Source organism: Furipterus horrens, unplaced genomic scaffold (assembly GCF_987537825.1).
Source record: "Furipterus horrens unplaced genomic scaffold, mFurHor1.1.pri manual_scaffold_6, whole genome shotgun sequence".
Classification (NCBI taxonomy): domain Eukaryota; kingdom Metazoa; phylum Chordata; class Mammalia; order Chiroptera; family Furipteridae; genus Furipterus; species Furipterus horrens.
Genome location: NW_028327176.1, coordinates 53,507,875 through 53,526,782, shown reverse-complemented (window position 1 = coordinate 53,526,782; position 18,908 = coordinate 53,507,875). Strand labels below are relative to the sequence as shown.

General features: G+C 38.3%; 1 protein-coding gene across 2 annotated transcripts in view; it reads left to right on the top strand.

The window, feature by feature from the left end:
- EXOC6B (exocyst complex component 6B) overlaps positions 1-18,908 on the top strand; it is a 614,171-nt gene that overhangs the window by 69,804 nt on the left and 525,459 nt on the right. Inside the window, exons 2-5 of one of the 2 annotated variants that reach the window (XM_090281510.1) lie at positions 4,911-5,076; positions 14,554-14,601; positions 16,241-16,331; positions 16,441-16,486. In XM_090281510.1, coding sequence (XP_090137636.1) covers positions 4,911-5,076; positions 14,554-14,601; positions 16,241-16,331; positions 16,441-16,486 — 351 coding nt within the window. Of the gene's footprint in view, positions 1-4,910; positions 5,077-14,553; positions 14,602-16,240; positions 16,332-16,440; positions 16,487-18,908 lie in introns of those variants that run through there. The other variant, XM_090281509.1, reaches the window with a different exon arrangement.

The window sequence follows — 18,908 nt, the reverse complement described above, 5'->3', positions numbered from 1 at the left end:
CTGGCACACCTGGACATGTCAAAAGTTCATGACCTTATTCTCGAAATTCTGCTTTCTATTAGAAATGGAAATGTAAACATTGGAGTACTTTATTAAAATATAATTTAATAACTAGTTATAAGTCTTTAGCCAGCGGGTGATATAGAATATAGTTTATTGTTCTTTAAAAAATTTTATTTATTTATTTTTAAAGAGAGGGGAAGGGAGGGTTGAAAGAGAGAAACAGCAGTTCGAGAGAGAAACACTGAATGGTTGCCTCTGCTACCCCCACCACGGACTGGAATTGCAACCCAGGCACATAACCTGACCAGGAATCAAACTGAGACCTTTTGCTTTGCAGGATGATGCCCAATTAACACTCCGGTCAGGTCTAGTTTTTCAGCTTTTGAGCAGTCCCTCTGATTTGTCTACTTCAAGTTTAACTTTCAAGGGATGTTAGAAACAGGCCATCACTAGATGGCAGTCTTTCTTTAGTTTAAGTCATTTGGTGGGTGTGGAGGTGAGGGAGGTACTCTTTGTTCAAGTACAATGTTGACTACCAATATTAGTTAAAACTTCAGTAGGTCTGTGACCTTTCCAGAATTTAAGACTTGTTTATTTATTTATGTTTAGCATTTTATATCTGATAGACGTGTTGGTGTGCACAGGGTAAAGCTGAGTATATACTTGAAATGCTGACTGAAGGTGAACAGTTAGGTAGTGATCAGTAATTGCCTTTTCTTATAGTAGGCAACAAAACTTTTAAATTAGTGGTTTTTGACCTCTTTGATAACCAGATAGAAACTATGGGTCAATTTTTCCTTAAAATTATATATATGTCCTTTTGCCTGTGCTCACAAAATTTACATAAAATATGGAAATTGTGGATTTCCTGATGCATATCCACAGAACACAAGTTTATTAAACATAGTCCCATACCCCTGTTTTAAATATGTGGGCATTATATTTTATTCTAACTTTTTAAAGTTCTCAAGATACTCAGGGATCCACTGCAAACTTTTCATGTTATTCAGCATTATTATAATAAAAGAGAGTATTAGAATCATAAAAGCCCTGAGAGAGGAGAAACTGGCAGAGGATAGTGATAAGGGTATAGAAAATTTATTAACTTGTTTTGAACTACCTGTTCAGACTATTCTGAAAATGTATGATTTTTATGTGGTTATTGACTGAACTTGAAAGTGAATTGTAGAGATTTAGAGCTAGGATGATACTTCAGAGAATATGTAATTGACTGCATCCTATTTTCTAAATGAGAAAGCTAAGGGTCAGAAAGATTAACTGAGTTGGCTGAAACTCAAAGCTAATTACCTTGCTAAAACCAAGGCTACAGGAGAGCTGGGGAGTCATTATTAACATGTTATAAATTTCTTAACTTTGGGATTTTCTTCTTGAGATTGTCTTTAGTGATATTAATGTAGATCTTTGAAAGGAATAAATGAAAATAAATTTTACATAGGAAAAGGAAGTAGATTTGTTACTTAGAGGAATTACTGGTTTTTAATATGTAACTGAATTTAAAACCAAGAGTTGTCTAATATTGAATAATGTCTGCTCATGCCATTTAGATTGACAAGTTTTCAGTGGTTGTTTCTCTTCTTCAGATGGCATGGAATATGGTGGCTCTTCATAGAAGCCTTTCTTTACCCCCCTTTTTTTTTAAAGGGGAAATGTGCTTATTTGAGGTCAGTTAAAATGCCAACGGTAGTGTATTTGCTTCGTATTCCAAATAGTGCCTTCAGGCAAGGAACTATTTAGCATTGTGTCTTAATGGTCAAAGCAGGGATTGTTTATGATTTATTTGAAGGTTTCTTCCCTTTATTTCAAAGGAAGGAGAATGAATCTAGATTGCTCTGGCTTTTCTAAAGTAACTGTTCAGAATTTTTATTGGAAACCAAACTAGTATACTTGGTCTGTCCAGAAGCTATTCAGCCATGTACTATTAAAAATAGAGACATTTATTGAAGAAGATACAAGAAACATTGTACATAGGACAGTGATGCCTCAGTCCCCTTCAAAGTAGGCACCTTGGGACCTCACACAGTTCTCCCAATCACCATCAGCTACCCCATCATATTTTCCTGAATCTCTTCGATGGTCTGAAATCTCTTCCCTTTCAAAGGTGATTTTAGTTTTGGGAAAAGCCAGAAGCTGCAGGGTGCCAAATCTGGGCTGTAGGAGAGCTGAGCCATCTGGGTCATTTTATGTTTAGCCAACAAACTCTGCACCAGATGTGATGCATGAGAGGGTGCATTGTCCTGATGAAGCTGCCAGTCACCAGTTGCCCATACCTGCTGCCTTTAGAATCATCCAAATAGTTTCCATGGAGGAATGTTCAAGCTTAATGCAAAATTTGATGCAGATTTGTTGCTCTACTTGCTCAGTCATTTCGAATGTGATGGCCTCACAGTACACATGCTCACTCAATGGCATCTACTGTCCCCACTGACTGGTACAGTGAAGTCATCATTGTTTACACGTGCGCATTCTAGTCCACTCTCCTTGGCCTCCAGGTTACATCAATGTCACACAAACCATTCTTGTTATATTAACAATGGCTGGATTTTATCCAGACTGACCTCATATGTATTGTCTGTGGTTACTGATGAGTTTTGGACAGTGGAACTGACCTGTTCAGGAGAATGTGCTTTGTGAGCCACAAGATCAGGGTAGAGATTCAGTGCTCACAAATGATTACAGAGCCAGAAAATATTGATAAGGAGCAAATGTATATTTGTTGAACAAATGCCAGAGATTAAAGAGGTCTTAGAGATAATGTTATTCATTTAGTGAGCAGTTGTTTACTCACTGCCTTCTACCTGTCTGGCACTTTTCTAGAGGTGAATATGTCAAAGTTCTTGCCCTGGAGGTTTTAGTCTCATAAGGATGGGTTGGGGGGAAAGACAGACAATAAACCATGGATGATGAGAAGGAGAAAGTGGTTTGAAGATATAAGGGACAAGCATTACTAGCATTAAACAGCAAAAACAAAATGTTTGAGTCAGGAAAAGGCTTAAAAAAAATCCAGTGTAGCTGGGACATAGAGGGTGGAGGGAGGCTGTGTAGATTCTTATAGGTCATACTAAGGATTTAAGACATACATTTATCTGTTATCTATCTGTCTGTCTGTCTGTCTGTCTATCTATCTAAAAGAGAAGTCATGGGAGAGATTTAAGCAGGGGGAGAACATCTGAATTATTGCTTTAAAAAGATGATTTTAACTGCTGTGTGTACAGTGTGTGCATTAGGGTAGGTAATGGGGGAAAGGAAGAGTGGAGAATGGAGACTTTTAGGAGGTTGTTGCTTTGGATCAGTGTGGCAATGACACAGATATGGACTAGGGTTTTTGTGGACATGGTGGGATGTGGTCAATTTTAAGATATGTTTTGGATGTTGAGTTGTCAGGACTTGAATGGATTGGGATGGGATGTATGGAATGTGTGATGGAAAGAGATGGATTAGATGTGATTCCTAGATTTTTATTTTTGTCTCGGACAACTGAAATTGTGCCATTAGCTGTGATGGGTGAGTATGGGTGTTGGGGGTGGGATTTGGGGAAGGAACAGTTTTGGGAGATAGTCTGGTGATAGATGGTATTTTTTTCTGTGTTAAGTTTGAATCGCTTTTAAAAATCCAATTGGCCTTATTAAATAGTGGCTAAATATTTGAGTCAACTCAGGGAAGTGCTCTGAGTTGTAGGTGCAGGATAGGATGTTGTCGCTTGATGGATGGTATTTTAAAGCCATGGGATTAGATGACATTCATTGGTGATAGAGCGTAGATAGAGAGGAGAAGAAATATTTAAAAAAAATAATAGGGAAGAAGGAGCCCATAAAGGAGATTGAGAAGATATGTCAGTGAAAGGATAAAAACTGCATTAGTGTGTATCATTGAAGTTTAGAGAAAACAGACAAGAAGGAAAGTGTGTTAAATACTAGAAAATGCTATTAGGTGGAGTGAGATGAATGCTAACTATTGAGAGGTGAAGAAGTGGAAAGAAGTTTTGCTGGGAAGTGGGAGCAGAGAAATAAGATGGCACCCAGAGGGAAATGTATATATTAGGACAGGTTTCTTAAAGTCATGTTTATATACCCATAAGACTGATGGGAGAACTATATGATGCAGGGGAGGAGTAAAAGGGAGTAATTGCGGAGTAAAGTTCTTGAGACAAAGATTGACTGTAGCTAAGAGCTTGGAATATTTTTCCATTACAGAAGGGTGGACAGAGCAGGAGTTACAGATGCAAGTAGGTTGGATGATTATAATGGGAGGAGAGGAAATACTTTTTTTCTGTGGTCAGCAGCTGAGAGTGAGGGACTAGACATTTGAGGAGAGGAGAAAGTAAGGTTTTTACGCATAGTTATTTTGGAGGATACAAAGCGAATTATTTGGTGGTGGTGGTGGGGAGATGGATTGTTAGTATTATCTAGTGGTATTTATTGAGTGCCCAATTTAGATTTGTAGGTATATAGCCCACCTTAGTCTAGCCATCACAGCTGTGGGATTTTTTTTTTTTTTTTTTTTTTTTTTTTTTTTACAGCAGTGCCAGCTTCTTGGGTATAGTCATGGAGTATTTTGAGTTGTGTTTATCCAAAACTGATTTTTTTCTAGATTAACTTAGTAGAAAAAAAATGCAAAGGACTTGTAATTTACTTCTTCATTTTATGATGAAAATTTTGTGATAAATACAAACACTTCTTGAATATATTTTTGAATAAAAAGGAAGCAACATTTCTGGTTTTCCTAAAAGATATTCATCTATCATTGGGACAGTATAATGTATTTGGAGCACTCTGTGGTTTATGTACATTAATGTCTAATTTCCAAATAAATTTGCTTCTGGGTTTGTGATATTTTTTATTTCTTAGAAGTAAATCTGGTGAAATCTTTATGCCATTTTTTTTTTAAAGGTCTGTCTATGATGGTGAGGAACATGGACGATTCATGGAGAAGCTTGAAACTCGCATCCGCAATCATGACCGAGAAATCGAGAAAATGTGCAACTTTCATTACCAGGGCTTTGTGGACTCTATAACTGAACTGCTGAAAGTGAGAGGAGAAGCCCAGAAACTCAAAGTAAGGACACTCTTAGAAGAGAGACTTGTTTCTCTGTCCGGTGCTGGAGTTTTGACTAGAATTAAAGAAATAAGGAATATATTACAGGTTACATATTTACTAAAAATAAGATTTTTGTATAATAAAGAAAGGAATTTGAACTAAACACAGATAATTGAGATTATGGCTTTAAGCTAAGAAGAAAACTCTTTTAAATTAATTTGGGATAACTACATGTGGTTGAGAACCAGTACCAGAATAAGTAATAGTTTCTTTTAAACAGAAGCTCATTGGCTCTTCACGACATCCATAAACTTCCTTGCTAGATAAAAGTCATCCTTTAGGATGGTGGCATTGCAGAGCTTGGTTCTAAAAGTCTGCAACATGGCAATCTAAGCCAATGGAGAAGAAATCAGTGACAATTGTGGAGTGTCTTCTACCAAAGCATGAAGGTTCTTTCTTGATATGACAGATTCAAGTTCAGGAAGGAGGCTAGCCATTGTTAGTCCGGTCTCTGGCTTAGCAAATGGACTTATCTTGGATACCCGACTTTGCTTATTGATTTTAAATCTAACCATTTCACTAAATTCTTCTATTATTTCTAAAAATTTACATGTAATTTTTTTTGTTTTCTATGTAAACTTACTCATATGATCTGCAAATAATAACAGCTTTAATTCCTTCTTTCTAGTCCTTATACTTTTAATTTCTTTCTTTCCTCTTTGTTTTTTGTTTTTGTCTTATTGAAATTTGAATTAAAGTCCCCAAAACATATTCCTTGACAGTGAGTGTAAAATTCATATAAAAGAATGCATTGGTAGGAAAAGCAAAGAAACAGTTTTATTGAGGGGAGAAGTGGATTATTAGATGTTAAATTACATTTTAAAGCTGCAGTAATTTAAAAGCTAATTTGATTGCAAAATCTGATCTGAATGGATATGAAGATGTCAAACTTCTTAATATACTTTATTTAATGTAAATTTTTGTGCTTTACTATAGTAGTAATATGATTGTGAGCTGCTTATATATCCCTGACTGCGTCCTCTGACGCAGTGGGCGTTGCAAACAGTTCTGACCATTCACAGAACCCCACGTAGGCTCTGTGTGCTTTCCATACCGTCCCCTGGTTCAAGACTCCTCCCATCTATCTACCTGAGGCTTTGGATGCATTAAAGCCATTTTGCATAAGAAAGACATTGGCCACCAGCCTCAGGCATGTGGAGGCATTCTGAAAGCTGCTTCCTTCTCCCCATCCCCCAGCAGCAAACTCTGGGGATTTTTGGACTCCTCTGTTTCTGTAACATTATCACTTATTTTTTTTTCATAGCCATTCTTGCCATCCGGTGATGATATATTTTATGTGTTTATTATCTCTCTCCCTTACTAAAATGTAAACTATATTGTGAGAAACGCTCACAATAAAAACTGGGACACAAGACTTGAGCAGTAAAGCGAGGCGTTTATTCACGAGTCTGCAGAGCGGGTCACACCCTCAGCCAGGAGAATGTGTGCGCCAAGTAGACAAAGATGGCTGGTTTTATAGTCTTAGCTTCCCCACCCTAAAGCTTCCCAGCCCTGAAATTGCCCTGAAAGTGATTAGCTTCCTGCCCTGAACAAGATTAGCTTCCCTGCCCAAACGCAATTAGCTACCCCCCACCCCTCTCCTTCCCCTGGTTGGTTTGGCTCAGTGGATTGAGCGTCGGCCTGCAAGCTAAGTGTCGCTGGTTCGATCTTCCAGCCAGGGCACATCAGAGAAGGAAAACTCTGACTCCAAAAAACCTCCGCTGCCTTGCGGCATACCTCTTCAGGGGAAAGGCTAAGGGAGTAAACCCCGACAGAAAATCCGGAGCCGGAGTCCCTAAGGCGGTTTGACGTTGTAGTCAACACCGGCAACTCCTGCGGTGCACCTGAAGCCAAGCTGTATTGACTCCGTCTTTCCCTTGGACCCTTCAGCTGCGAAGAGAGGGGGGGTCTGCTGCATGGGCAACAGCAGACCCTCCATATCACCCTGCCCAGGCTCTGTAGCTTCAGCTTCACTGGAGAGGACACTCCAGCGTCATCGCAAGATGTCGATTCAACACGGGAGGAGACAGATACCGTGTCACTCCCGAGTCGGACTGCACAGCCATTCTCGGCGGTGCAGATAGACTCTTAAGAAGCTACACCATCGTCTCTCGAGACGGACGGCTGCCGATACGATAATATGATTGTGGGATGCTATCCCAGTACCCACTGGTTATATAATATAAAATATGTACCATATTATCTTTATAAAACCTCTAAACTTCTGAAGTCCAAAACACAGTTGGTCCCAAAGTTTCAAGTAAGAGTTTAGGGTCCTGTACAACAACCCTCCAACTATCTTAAAAAATACAACATTACAATATTGCCAATTAAATACAATCATACCTCTCTTTTTTACCCTTCTCAGTTGCTCCCTCCATCCTTCCCTCCAAAAATAACGACTCTTCTGATTTGTTGTTCATATTCTTTATTGCTAAACTAATTGAAATTAAATTTAATTCCTTTTTTATTCAACATACCAAAATTAATTCCAGGTGAACTAAAGAGTTAAATGTAAAAAATAAAATCATAAAGTAACTAGTAGAAAATTTAAATGGATACTTTGTGATTTTGGGAGTGAGGAAGACATTTCTAAACACAGTTCCCAAGGCAGAAAGAAAAAATTGATAAATATGAGAACATTAAAGTGAATGAACTTTCTCTATATACAACCTAAAAATTAAAAGGTAAATAACGAATAAAAATATTTACATATATATTACAATTGATTGATACTCTTAACCTATAAAAAAGTCTTTACAAATTAGTAGAACACTAATAGAAAACTGAGAAATACACATAGTATAGAGTGTACAAAAGAAATACAAGGGAGCTCTACAATTTAGAAATAATTAAAGGAATGCAAAGTTGAAATATAAGGTGCCACCTATTAAAATGACAAAGATGAAAAAATAATATTTAAGATTGGAGATGATGCCAATCAACCATGGAATGCCTGATTGGAGTGTACATTATTACAACCTTTGAAAAGAGCAATTTTATTTACCAATACTTAAAACTCCACATAATTTTAAGATTTATTCTAAGGCTATTACAGGTGCATGTACAAGGATATTTATATGATTTATTTAAATAGGTAAAACATTAACTGTCCCTAAAAGTCATTTGGTAGAGGAATAGTAAAATAAGTCATCGTGCATTCATTTAAAAGAAAAATAAACTATAATGTAGAACAATATCTGACAGGGGAAAGTATTAGAAATGTTTACTTAATGTATAAAGCAGATTAAAAATATGAACAATTTGATCCTATTTAAAATAAAAAAGTTATTTGAATTTTTGGAGGCTGAACAGCCTCAGATGGACAGAAGAATTTGAAATGTTTGAAAGCAAAGGTGTGGAGTTCCTGCCCAGAGCTCTGTGTGCTGTTTGTTCTAACTAAGCCATCCCAGGTTCCCATCTTTACCTTGGGCTGTTTTTTTCTATGCTTCTTGAACACCTGTATTCTAAACTTCTCTCTCCACTTCCTGTGACCCTCATCCATGATGGGCACCAGGATGTTCTGTCTCCAGTTACTGAAATAGTCAGGTATAGGCAGGTAGCACTGAATACTGCCTATAATGCTCACCAGTTACTGATATCACTTGCTGGTTGGTACTCAATCTTCTCTTCAAGTTGCAGATTCTTTTAAATTACTTAGGATGCCCCTGAGGGAAACCAAGAACTGGGGGCTACCAGTTCAGGGGTTTTGGCTGCTCAGGCTCCACTCATGCACTCTGAGAACTAAGGGGATTAAAGCCTAGCAGTACACACCTGGAGGCCCTGCTCTAGGGTGTCCCTTCAGCCAGGGTTAAGAACCTATGAAATTTAGAGCTTCTTGAACTGTAGAGTTTAGAAAATGGAAAAGGTTAAGCATTAACTGTTCAGTACTATTTTAACATAACATTGAAAAGAAACTACTCTCTCTAGGATGCCTTCTCTTTCTTTTGATTCATAGCACTTGTGTGTATGTATGTGTGTGTATTCTGAGTCAAGAGAAGTAGCATCCTGGAGGGAGAGTATAGTTCCTTTTTCTTCTTCCTTCTCCATTTTCTTCTTCTTCTTTTTTATATTGGCTGTTGTCATTTTTTAATTGACAATCTAAAGCAAAAGAGGTCAATACCCCTGACCAAATAGTTAGGTATTACCGGTCTTAAAATAAAAAAAAATATATATTTATTGATTATGCTATTATAGTTGTCCCAGTTTTCCCCCCTTTGCCCCCTCCACCCAGCATCCCCAAGTTTCTTCTCATTATTGTGTTAAAATAGTATTGAAATAGTAATTTCTTATCAGAGGCATTATTAGACTCCTATGGATATGTTTTAGAATCTGGTTTTCATGAAGTCAGTCAGTGGGCCACAATCAATATTCTTAATGAGAATTAAAATGAAATAGAATAGAATAGACTAGAAAATAATAAAGTGTATTACATGCAGCAGAGGTAAACATTGTTTCTTGAAATTTTTTTTCAGCTTTGAGTGTGTGTGTGTGTGTGTGTGTGTGTGTGTGTGTGTGTGTGTATGTCTGTATTCCCTATACTTGTGTACTGGGCTGCAATGTAAAATGTATTTCTTACAATGAGTTTGAGATAAAAAGTTTCAGAAATGTTGTCTTTACATGGTAAACAAGATATTCTAGCAAAGACAATGAGGCTAAATTTAGTAGTATTTATGGAAGGATGAATTCTATGAGATCTCCAGTTTAGGATGAAAATTAATCAAATTATTCTTGAATAACTGCTCTGAAAGGGATAACACTGTTACTCAAGGCAACCTACCCCATTTTTATTCACATTATTTAATAGCTTTTTCTTATATTGAACTGACATTCTATTTTCTAGTAACACCCATTTATTGGTTTGAATAGTAAGCGCTGTTTTTAGGGCACCACCTTCTGATAGCTCTTCACATGTTTGAAGGAAAGCTGTTGTTCACATGTGGTGTATAGTGTATAGTATCCTGGTCTAGTGTAAAGTGTCTTCAAAAGGATGTTTTCCCTCTTTGTGAGATAGGCTGAGCCTCTCCTAGGTAAGACTGGAATTTCCATAGGTTGCCCCTCAAACACTATACCTAATTAGTGCCAGGTACCACTTTCTCTGGCACAGATTTTCTTGATCCTAACGCGTGTGTAGTTAAGCCCCAGAATGGTCGATTGCTGTGAGACCTTACCCTTATTATAATAGTTAAAAAACACAAACAAACCCTTGGTGGAGGTTTAATGTGTTAATGAGACATGCAGTGCATGAAGAAGCATGTATTCAATAGTTACACTGCTTGTGTCCAAGAGTCTCTGCTTCTACATAGATGTCATCTTTCTCACCCATACTTCTTTAAAACTGTCCTCTGGCTTTTGTTTGAGGAGTAATACTTCTCTTTCTCCCTTTAAATATTGTCTCCCTAGGTGCTTGCTCGAGCTATATATATATATATTCGGCAGCAGCCGTCCGTCTCGAGAGACGATGGTGTAGCTTCTTAAGAGTCTATCTGCACCGCCGAGAATGGCTGTGCAGTCCGACTCGGGAGTGACACGGTATCTGTCTCCTCCCGTGTTGAATCGACATCTTGCGATGACGCTGGAGTGTCCTCTCCAGTGAAGCTGAAGCTACAGAGCCTGGGCAGGGTGATATGGAGGGTCTGCTGTTGCCCATGCAGCAGACCCCCCCTCTCTTCGCAGCTGAAGGGTCCAAGGGAAAGACGGAGTCAATACAGCTTGGCTTCAGGTGCGCCGCAGGAGTTGCCGGTGTTGACTACAACGTCAAACCGCCTTAGGGACTCCGGCTCCGGATTTTCTGTCGGGGTTTACTCCCTTAGCCTTTCCCCTGAAGAGGTATGCCGCAAGGCAGTGGAGGTTTTTTGGAGTCAGAGTTTTCCTTCTCTGATGTGCCCTGACTGGAAGATCGAACCAGTGACACTTAGCTCGCAGGCCGACGCTCAATCCACTGAGCCAAACCAGCCAAGGGCCATATATATATATAATGAGCCCTATTCCTGTGGTGAACTCTCTTAATTTCCATTTTAGGAGTTCCCAAGACCTCAGGTTGGTTCAGTGGTAGAATTCTTCCCTCCATGTGGGTGATCTGGGTTTGATTCCAGCCAATCCATTCCAGCCCATGTACCAGGCTCAGTATTGGTCTCTGGTGATCTCTTTTCATGTCTATACTGGAGATTGAAAGAACCCTGGGTGCTGGTAACATTCCCGCTTAAAATTTCTTTCTCTGTTTTCATGTGGTTATATTTGACCCCCTCTTCAAACATACTCACGTCTAATCATGTTTCAGTTGTCAGTGGCTTTCCTAAAATATGGCATCTGAATGTAATTCTCATAGTGTTATGTTAAAAAAACTTTTTAAAAAAAATTCTCACTTGAGGACATGCTTATTGATTTTAGAGAGAGGGGAAGGAAGGGAGAGAGAGAGAGAAAGAGGAACATTGATGTAAGAGAGAAACATTGATTGGTTGTCTCTCCTACATGCGCTGACTGGATACCAAACCTGAACCTAGGCATGTGACCTGACTTGGAATTGAACCCATGACAGATAGGCCGAGACTCCAATCAGCTGAGTCACACTGGCCAGGACTCATAGTGTGATCTTAAAGCCTTATCATCTCACTTATTCTAGACCAAAGATCAGCAAACTATGTCTTGCAGACCAAATCCAGCTTGCTTCCTATTTTTGTAATTCAAGTTATGGAACACAGCTTCATTTATGGTGTTTTTGGCTGCATTCTTACTACAGTGGCAGAGTCGAGTAGTTGCAACAGACTATCTACCTGGCCCCTTGCAAAAACAATTTGCTGACCCCTGTTTTGGATAACACTGTTAATGTAGTCTTAGATCATTTGGATGGCTACATCACATGTTGAGCTCACAGTCACATAAAACCAAATGTTTCACATGTGGTGCTATTAAAAAAATAATCAAGAGGGAATTTGAGGGTTTCTTGTTTCTGTTTTTGATACTTGTAAGGATGTTCTGGAAGAGGTTGGATTTCATTTTGTCTTTGAAAGGGGGTACATGTGGTAATCTGCTCTGAAAACGATAGTCCAGGTATAGTTTAGGGCAAAGTTTTCAAAAGTTCCTTCCTTCCTTCCTTCCTTCCTTCCTTCTTTCCTTCTTTCCTTCCCCTCACCCAAGGATATGTTTTTATTGATTTTCAGGGAAAGAGGAAGGGAGAGAAGGGAGAGACAGAATGCCCTGACGAAGGATCGAACTTGCAGCCTTTTGGTGTATGAGATGATGCTCCAGTTAACTGAGTCACTAAGCTTGGGCAAAACAAACAAACAAACAAACAAATGAAACAAACCTAGTTTCTTGATATGAGCCTGAATAAAAGGTTGTTATGTTAAATAACATTGGAAAAGATTCTGTATGAGATCCCCTTCTTGGGCATTCACAGTGCATGTAGAATATAAAAGATGTAAAGAAGTCCTCAGTAAACTCACCTGTTTAGTGATATTTCCCATACATAGTGTGTGTGTGTGCTTGTGTACATGTGCACCTCTGTGTGCATGTACAGAGTACCTATTAACATTTCTTGGTGTTCTAAGGGATATAATAAGAAATTCTGGGTTAAGGGAATGCCTTAAAAGCATAAGGCGTGACAGCTACTGGTAGAAGGGTAGAAAGCCTCTGTTAAAGAAAGCTTTAGAAGTTAATATTGGTCATGTTTTTATAATATCTAAATGGTGAGGAAATTACTGTTCTGTGTACTTTTTAAAATATCACTTGAGTCTTCAAAAGTAAATACTCAAAAAAGTGGTGCTAGTGTTACAGAACCCCTGGGCTGCTCCAGTTGAAAACAAACCCATGGGCTCTTTAGTTAGGGGCCCGATTGCCCGCCGCCAAAATTATAACTCTCAATACCAGAGTTTGGTGAAAAGAAAAAGAATTGTTTATTTAACAGTTATATAGATTTAGTTATTTGCGGATTTCTGTTGTTAAGTCTTATGCTCTTTAAAATACCCACAAACACATATCCTTGCCTCCCCCCTTCCAAACCAGGCTAGTTTTAGGAAAGTCAGAGAAACCGTTTCCCTGCTTTCCAAACACAGTTCAGCTTTACCAGCAGCTGCCAATCATTCAATCTGATTGGGGAGGTCCTTTCTGTGCTGTGGTGCCCTCCAGCTCTCAATGCAGGACCGCCTGGATTCTCAGCCTCCTTGCAAACTGCCTTCTTCCTGCAAACCGCATGGATCTTCTCTCCTTCTCAAAACTGCATGGCGAGAGCCTCTTAAAGCAGCCTGGAGACCCCTTCTCCAAGCCACATGGAGAAGGCCCCTTCACCAAGCCACGTGGAGGGAGCACACGAGAGCGAGAGAGCGAGAGAGCCCGAGAGCTAGAGTGAGAGCCCGAGTCAGAGCGCCAGAGCGAGAGCCAGAGTGCCAGTGAGAGCCAGAGCCCGAACGAGAGCTTGAGAGAGTCTCAGAGCGAGAGTCTCAGAGAGAGAGCACGAGCGAGAGCCAGAGAGAGGGTCTGAGAGAGTCCGAGCGCGAGAGTCCGAGAGAGTCTGAGCTAAAATGTCTGCAGCTGCTTATATATCCCTGACTGCGTCATCTGACGCAGTGGGCGTTGCAAACAGTTCTGACCATTCACAGAACTTTACGTAGGCTCTGTGTGCTTTTTCCATACCGTCCCCTGGTTCAAGACTCCTCCCATCTGCCTGAGGCTTTGGATGCATTAAATCCATTTGCATAAGAAAGACACTAGCCACCAGCCTCAGGCATGTGGAAGCATTTGAAAAGCTGCTTACTTCTCCCCATCCCCCAGCAGCAAACTCTGGGGATTTTTGGACTCCCCTGTTTCTGTAACACTAGTTCCTTTAAATTATGAACTCTAGATAATTTTAAGGCTATTCACATAGTTTTGAGTAGTTGATGGAGAGATTAACTTAGAAAAAATTTAGAAAAATGGGACTATGGAAGCAGTAGGGGCTGTTAAGAATTAGTGATCCAAAAAGAATTAAGATAAAACACTTTCCAAAATTAGAATAATAGAGTAAATTTGACTTGAGTTAAAAAGTTCAATTTATGCCCTGGTTTTCCAGGAATATACATTAATGAAGTGAGGAATAGCTATGATAAAATTTGTTCTTTCTGCACATAATAGAGATGGTAAGGTTATTTGTGGGTTACTTTTTCTTTTTCCTTTTTTCAAAATTAAAATACAATCTTTAGTTGTTACAGTATCATTTGGAATATTCTAAATAGAATGTACCTCTTAGTGAATTTTTCTTTTCATTGTTGAAAAGGCCATGCAACATTTAGTAGAAAAGTTCACATAGTTTAAACAGGAGAGGATGCGACTAAGTCAAAATGTTGTGGAATACTGAAACTATCTGGATACTTATACTCGGTGCTTTTGCTGTAAATTTTGATCTTATACAATTTGTCTAAATGTTTGTTTTTATGAGTTTAAATTGTCTTCTCTCCACAGAATCAAGTGATGGATACTAATAGAAAACTACAACATGAGGGAAAGGAAGTAAGGCCAGTTTACCTTTTGAAAAAACCTTTTCTGTTTTCTGTCAATCTCTTTTGATGACTGTGTTCTGATTTAGTGGCTTGTAAGACCATAAGCAGTGTATTGGAGAGATTTGGATATTATTGTTGCTTCTCCTACTGTTTATCTTAATTAAATGGATATAGCCACTAGAAAGCTTAATGAGAGAGGATGTAACCTTCCTTAGCTGTGTTTTCCAATCACTTGGGTAATCATCTTAGGGATAGTGCTGCTCCCTGTTCCGGGAACACTCCTTTCCCGATATTTACCTACCTCAGACTTTTCTGTTTTGTTAGATCCTTAATGAGGCATTTTCTAACCACTTTAACTGAAACTTCAGTTTCACTCTCAATCCCCTGTGTTCTTTTTTTACCTTTCTTGCTTTATTTTTCTCCATTGCATCTCTCATACTGTGATAGTATATATTTTTACTTATATATTTGTTTACAGTCTGTCTCCTTCCATTAATTTCCATGATGTCAGAAATTTTTGTTTGTTTTATTTATTGCTGTATCCCCTCTTTCTTTCTAAATAGTGACTGGAACAAAGTGGGTGCTCCATAAGCAATTGTTAAAAAATGAATCATCGATGCCATTAATGGATCTGCTCATCATTTAAATTGTCACAGTTTACAAGTTTATTTTATATCCATTTTCTCACTTGATCCTCATGGCAGACTAATGACTAAGTCAGGACAGGTATTACTACTATTTTATTGATGAGGAAACTAAAACAGAGGATTTGCTGAAGTTTACATAGTAAATGGAAAGGCTGAGACTAAAACTGAAGTTTTCTGATCTGTCTGTAGTCCAGTTTCTCTCCTGTGTATCATGTGCCTTTCTTATTGCTTAATACTTACTGTTTAATTTTAATAATCTTTAAGATTAGTTGTTTTATCAGTGACTTAATCAGGGCCATTATCTTTTGTTCTTTTTTGCATGGTATCTAGCAGATAACATTTTTAGTTATGGGTATGAGAATACCACCAGAGGCTATGTTGATAGATTAGTGCTTTTTGAAGGTTTGTCACATATTTTAAATTATGCAGAGAGTGTAGTTTCTTTTAGTTTTGTTGTGGTATGACTTCAGACCAAAATCTTTAAAACAGCTATGGGAGAAAAAGTGAGTTACTCTTCATTAAACTGGAATTTTTAGAAAAGCACACTTCTAAGTGTATGGTTTATTTGTTGAAATAGAGATTTAGTTGTGATTATTTTCAAGACTCATTTGAAGCTGTGTAGGAAGGATTATTACAGTACTCTAACACCAATAAAAGAAAAAGAGGACCTTCTCAGAAGAGTGATGAAACCATGAATCATAAAGAATCTGAATAGGGTTTGGAGAAAATATGAAAATTTTTGTTTTCTCTTGGATAGCCTCTGAGTTTCAGGATTTCATTTTACCTAGCCTTTTCTCATATGTAGTATGTATCTTGAGGAGAAAGTAGGAAATCATGCAGCAATGTTTCACTGGTTGAGAAAGGCAGTTCCTTAGCCCACTTGGCAGGTCTTACTGTGAAACTGGGATTTTCTGATGACTTGAACACAGGGTTAAAAAATGTGACTGAAAGCTTTTTATTTACAGCTATTGGCATAATTCAGTTTTTTCCCCTCTTGCCAAGCTGGTAATAGCAATGGAAGAGCTGAAGCAGTGTCGACTACAACAGAGAAATATTTCTGCCACTGTTGATAAATTAATGCTGTGTCTTCCAGGTGAGAAACTGGAAATGGTTTAGGATTCTTGATGCAATTTCTTTAGTTTTAATTAGTCTTTCACTTCACTAAATAATGCATGTGTACTTTTCCCCTACGTTTCTTACAGTCCTGGAGATGTATAGCAAACTGAGGGACCAGATGAAAACGAAAAGGTAAGTTTTTTTTTTTATTCAATAATTTTTGTTATCTAAAATTTCTGTTATTTAAAATACCTTTAAGGTATATATTTAGCATAACCTTTTGAAAATAATTAAGTTTGTATAACATCTTCTCTAACCTTTTGTATATCTATTGATTCATCCTGATACTTACATATACTAGTGGTATGCTGATGTATTTTGTCAGGGGAAAAACATATAACTGTTTTAGTGGTAGTTGGTTTGAGAAACATGCTTTGTAGTAGATAAATAGTTACTGGTTCTGGAACAGAACCAACAGAAAGAGAGAGAGACAGAGAGACAGAGACAGAGAGACAGATTGCAGAGGGAGAGGGGAGGCCACTTTAAAGAATTGGTTTACATGATTATGGAGGTTGCAAAGTCTAAGTCTAAAATCTGCAGAGCAGGCTGATAGGCTAGAGTATCAGGGGAGAGTAAATATTGACTGTAGTCTGAGTCTGAAGGCAGTCTGCTGGCAGAATTCCCTTTTCCTTAGGGAAAGATGACCTTTTTTCTGTTAAGACCTTCAAATGAATGAAGCCCACCTACATTATGGAGAGCAATCTTCTTTACAAACCGTCTATTGATTTAAGCGTTAATAATCTCATCTAAAAATACCTTCACAGAAATATCTGGGATATTTGACCAAATATACGGGTACAGTGGTCTAGCCAACTTGACACATAAAATTAACCATCACAAGGGGCAAGGTCAAGGTTAAGTTCAGAGGATTTCTCTTTTGTGTGTTGTTTTTTATCCTGTTTATTCCAGAGGAAACTCTACAGTGACTTTTTGGCTCTTCTTTCCAAACTAGAGGAAGCATCCCCACCCTCTCTGCCTTGGGGTGCCATGTAGTGTGATGGGGGAGGATGTGAAGCTGCAGGATAAATAGGACACATCTAGGAATCTTAATATTACCTACGTTTTGAGGGGAAAAGTATGGAATTAAAATGCATTTAATATCAGTTTCAAAATAATAGAAATATTGTGAATAAAAATTCTATATACTTAAGCATTTTAAAGCTTAAGTACGAGGCATCAAAATTTTAATTATTTCTTAGGATTGTTTCCCATACTCCCTTCTTCTCTCTAGGAGGACCTGTTCACATAAAATAACATAGGTAGAAAAATATGAGATATGAAGGGAGTATGATTTTCCTGACAATCTTTTTGTCAAGTTCTAAAATTACAGAGAATAAAAGAACACTTGTGTGATTTCTCTGAATTAACAAAGATTTAAGTTTTCCTTTTTTGTTTCAAATATATGTAAAAGAAAACATATATGAGGTCTGTCTGGGAAAAGTCCAATCATTGTTTGTATGATATAATGATATAACCTGGCAGCCAAGGAGAGTGGACTGGAATGCGCATGCATGAACAATGACAACTTCACTGTACTACTAGTTAGTGGGGGCTGTAGACACCATCGAGTGAGCACGTGTACTGTGTGGCCCTTGCATTCAAAATGACTGAGTGAGTAGAGCAACAAATCTGCATCAAATCTTTCATTAGGCTTGAATATTCCGCACGGAAACTATTCAGATGATTCAGAAGACCGCAGCTATGGGCAACTGGCGATCGACAGCTTCATCACAACAACATGCCCGTCCATGCATCACGTCTTGTGCAGAGTTTTTTGGCAAAATATGAAATAACCCAGGTGACTCAGCCCGCCTACAGTCCAGATTTAGCACCCTGTGACTTCTGGCTTTTCCCAAAATTAAAAATCACCTTTGAAAGGGAGCAGACCTCAGATGGTTGATGAGATTCAGGAAAATACAACCGAGCAGCTGATGGCAATTGGGAAAAATGTGTGAGGTCCCAAGGTGCCTACTTTGAAGGGGACTGAGGTGTCAATGTCCTATGTACATTGTTTCTTGTATCCTGTATCTTCAATAAATGCCTCTATTTTTCATATTACATGGATGGATACTTTCTGGACAGATTTTGTGTATATGTGTGTGTGTGTGTATATGTATATAAACATATATGGACCGAAAGAGATAAAGTTATGCCTTTTTAAAAATACAGATATAACTTATGTTCCCTTCCTCCATCCTGTTTCTTTTCTTACTCCCTTGAGGAAACCAGTATCATAAATTTGATGTGTCCTTTTACTCCATGTTTTTAGTATGTATAAATTTTTGTATTATTTTGTATTTTTAAGTGTATTTTATTGATTATGTTGTTACAGTGGTCCCAATGTTTTCCCCTTTTGCTCCCCTATGCCCAGTACCCCCCTTCACTTCAGCAATCCCAGCCCCCTTAGTTCATGTCCATGTGTCGTGCGTATAAGTTCTTTGGCTTCACCCTTTCCTATATTATTCTTAACTTCCCCCTGTCTATTTTGTACCAACCCATTATGCTTCTTAGTCCCTGCACCATTTCCTCATTTCTCCCCCTTCCCCCTCCCAGC